Source organism: Fulmarus glacialis, unplaced genomic scaffold, assembly GCF_000690835.1.
Source record: "Fulmarus glacialis isolate BGI_N327 unplaced genomic scaffold, ASM69083v1 Scaffold35420, whole genome shotgun sequence".
Lineage (NCBI taxonomy): Eukaryota > Metazoa > Chordata > Aves > Procellariiformes > Procellariidae > Fulmarus > Fulmarus glacialis.
Window position 1 is genome coordinate 1 of NW_009187719.1, and position 4,078 is coordinate 4,078.

The following is a 4,078-nucleotide window of genomic DNA, read 5'->3' on the forward strand; positions in this document are numbered from 1 at the left end:
CCTGCTCTCGTTGTTTTCGAGGTCGCCCAAGAGGAAGAGCCGGTCCGGGCGGAGGAGCCGGTCCCCGCGCGGCAGGAGGAGCCGCAGCCCGCACCACGCCGCCGTGAAGGTGAAGCAGGTAAATCGCGTTGTCGGTAGCAGCGAGGCCCGGTCCTGCCCGCGGAGGGGTTGGCGGGGCCTTGCGCACTCCCTGGCTCCGCTGCGCCAGCTGTTCCTGTGGGAGTCGGCCGTCCGAGGTACAAAAAACGACTTCTCACCTGGCGGGTATTTTCTTCTAGTCCTTGTGGTGTGTCGTGTTGGGAAGAGAGGGATCTTGGTAGTTTAACAGCTCGTGCTGCCCATCTCAGGCTTTGCCGTAAGCAACTGGGTGTTCGCAGGTGTGTGTGAACCCAGCCTTTGCCACTTAGGCAGGCTATCCCTGCAGGCTTCTTGACGTGCCCAGAGCAGATGATGCATCGCGCTGTTTATTGATCTTGCTTTGTTCTGTGCAAATTGTAGGGATCCAAATAGTTTGGCAAGGAGATAAGTTTCTCTCACTTTGTGTAGGATCTGCACACAACACGTCCGAGTACGCGTTTTCCATGTGTAGGATTGTGATTTTCTTAAAAGCTGAGGTAGATTCACTGCTCTTTCATTCTAATTCTGAATACGTCACTATAAGCGATTCTTCATTACAGGAGCGAGATGATCATTGTCGTAGAGGAAATGAGGAGCGAAAGCAGAGACACCCATCAGAACAAGAACACAGGAGAGAGAGAAGTGGTGACAGAGATAGATACAGAGACCACTCAGACAGAAAGAAGAATCCAAACGAAAGGCCTGGAGGTCGAGGCCACGAGCGAGAGAGGGATGTTCAGAACATCCGTGAGCAGCAAGCAGAAAGGGAGTTTTATAACGAGAGAAGACGAGAGCATCGACAAAATAATGAAGGCAGTGGTGTTGACCAGAATCCAGAACTCGGGCAATCTGATAAAAAACCTAAAGAAAAAGCTTCTGTAAACAAAGAGAAGCCAAGCTTTGAACTGTCTGGTGCGCTTCTAGAGGATACCAACACGTTCCGAGGTGTTGTGATTAAGTACAGCGAGCCCCCCGAAGCTCGGATTCCGAAGAAGCGATGGCGCCTCTATCCCTTCAAAAATGATGAGTTTCTCCCCGTCATGTACATTCACAGGCAGAGTGCTTATCTTCTGGGCAGGCACCGCAGAATCGCAGATATTCCAATTGACCACCCCTCCTGCTCAAAGCAGCATGCTGTGTTTCAGTACCGGTAAGTATTACTCTGCCTGCTGGTGAAACAGGATTATTCAGGAACTTCTGAAGAAAACAAATAAACAAAAAACCCTGGATATGCACAGCTGAGAGGTACGAGTTTGCTGTAAGTACATTAGAGAGAGGTGGAATTTATGTTTGACTGCTGCATATCATCCTAGCAGTAATCAAAAATATCTGTAATTCCTCTCATTTAACCACAAGCAGCCTTTTAGTAAGACAAATAACACAGCAGGGTTAAACACAGAACTGTGTGTATGTCTGAATTGGAATAAACCAGCAGGTGTAATTGGCAGTAAAAGTATTACGAGGGGAGGATTTTTTCATTCGGTCTTTCACAACAAAGTCTGCTGATCTCCTCTGAAGCAGCAGGGGTTGCCTGCTGCTGAAGACAAAGATGCTCTCTTAGGGAACAGCCATCTGTTCTGTTGTAGGAATTACTGTGTTATATCATCAGAAGTTTTAGAAGGTGATGCAGTCTGTCAGAATCTCACACACTTTCTCATTGCTCTCATCAGACTTGTTCAGATCTCTGCAAGTACAGCTAAGTATTAACTGCACTGGGGCTCATGTGTTGGAAAACCCATCTGCTTTTAGAGTACGTTTTCTGTCTCTCGCTATTGTGATTGAAATGGTGTTTTTTGTTTTGCTAGGCTTGTGGAGTACACTCGTGCCGATGGTACCGTTGGCCGCAGAGTAAGGCCCTACATCATCGACCTGGGCTCTGGGAACGGCACTTTTCTAAATAACCAGCGGATTGAACCTCAGCGTTATTATGAACTAAAGGAAAAGGACGTACTGAAGTTTGGGTTCAGTAGCAGGGAATATGTTCTTCTCCATGAATCTTCAGATAAATCTGAGGCCAACGCAAAGGACGATGATGATGAGGAGGAGAAGGAGGAAGAGTCTGACAGTTAACAGATGAGGAGGAAGTTGAGGGGGGCAGGGGAGAGAAATTCTTTGCAGTTGAACATGCGTTGGGATGTAAACATTGGAGCATCGCAGCACAGATGCCTCTTATTGCCTTAAAGTCCGTTTTCTGTTGCTGATCTGTTCTCGTAGTTTATTTTGGGGGACTTCACTCATTATTCATCTTTGATAGTTCTGCATATCAGGAAATACAGCTGGTTTTTTTTCCCCCGCTTTTTTTTTCCCCCGACAAGCAAAAGAGAACCTGAATGTGAAAGCTCTGATGCCCGAAATACTCAACAAACATTGAAAGACTGTCCTCTTCTAGGAAACGATGTAAAACACAGCTGGCATATTTAAAATTATTTTTATTAACTGTTTTGTCATAGCCCTTTGAAAATGCTACTTAACTGAAATATTAGTTAAAAAGTAACCCAATGCATTTTGTAACATGTCTCGTTTGGCAGAGTTTGCCAAATTCCTTTGCCTGTTAGGAGTTCTAGACAGGAGAATTTACCAGGCTCGCTACTAAAAAGGTGGAAATGTTGCAAAGCCCCTCTTGTATTTGTATGTTTTGGGTAGTTAGTTTGCCTTGTGATAACTGTCAGGGAGGGGCATTTCACTGGAGTACACTAGCTGAAAATTAACAAGGTAATTTGAAATAGAAGTTAAACGCTTCCTGGGATTTTAGGTGATGATACTGTGATTTGGGGCTGAGGTCTAGGTCGGTGTCTGCCCAGTATGTGTTCCAACATGGGATGCTGAAACTGTTACTGGATGTTGAGTCTAAAGCTGGGGCCGTTGTTTCTGATACCACCCCTGCCCCATGAATAACTCCTCCTTGTTTTTGTTTGTATTACGCATAGATACCTTTTATGTGGTGACACGTTTTAGCCAGAGTTTGCACTATTTAAGTTTTCTTTTTATAAAAAGTTACACAAGTCACTTGTTTAAAATAGTCTTCTCCCCTGTAAAAGAAAACAATGCTTTAGGTAAAGAGAAAAAACAATTCCACTCACTGAAAGTACTTGCATCTTGCATATTTTTGGATGTCTTCTCCCCATTGCTTTATGGTATAAGAAATGTATATTTTCCACACTGTTTACTAATTTGCCTGGATGTTTGTTCTGTGGTCAGAAGCTATTCATACCTGCTGTGTACATACATTGTGTATACAAGTGTTGCGTATTGTATACACAGGCTAGAACATTTATGGTGTAAATATGGGGCATTGATGTAGGTTTTCAAACGGTAGGTAGAATGAGTTTTGACTAGGAGGATCTCCTTTATATATACTCTAGGGGTTTTTAAATAAAGAATTTGTAAATTTAGCCCTAATTACTTTTAGTTGCCGTATTTTTCTAGTGTCCTTTTTTTTTCCTTTATGTTCCTTGAAAGAGACTGTCAGTGCTCATTTCGGTATTAAGGACACCAAATAAGTCAAAAAAAAAAAAAAAAGGCGTGATTTGTGTACTTGAGAGGCTGTGAGTGTGGAGGGATGGGTGCGAGGGTTTGTACCGCACCCCTCTGCTCCCACCTTTCTGACCTGAGCGTGGCCCGGGTGGCTTGTTCTGCCTGCAGGCTGCTTGCCCCACGGGGCAGGTTGACGCTCAGAAATACAAAATCGCCATGCGGTTTAAGCCAGAGGTGATCAGTACCGTGGAAGGGCAAACCGGCCCCTCGGGTTTAGTCTAACGCGTGTAACGAGCTTGAAGCCGGCTAAGGAGAGTTTGAATGAATGGGACAAACGTGCACAAAGTCGAAATGACCAGTTTTGAACGCGCTGTTTTCCCACAACGGGGAGGCGCGGAGCTGGGACGCGTGCGGCTGCGGTGGACGAGGGAGACAAAACACCGCCCTGCCTCGGCGAGACCCCGAACTCCGCCGGATTTGTCCCGGT

General features: G+C 45.5%; 1 protein-coding gene across 1 annotated transcript; it reads left to right on the top strand.

Moving 5' to 3' along the window:
* Positions 1-19: 19 nt before the first annotated feature.
* On the top strand, positions 20-2,317 carry SNIP1 (Smad nuclear interacting protein 1; the record flags this gene model as incomplete). The annotated part of the gene is made up of 3 exons (XM_009576102.1): positions 20-118; positions 678-1,267; positions 1,923-2,317. Coding segments are annotated over 3 exons (954 nt in total), but the record flags the coding sequence as incomplete, so codon positions are not given.
* Between the last annotated feature and the right edge of the window lie 1,761 nt (positions 2,318-4,078).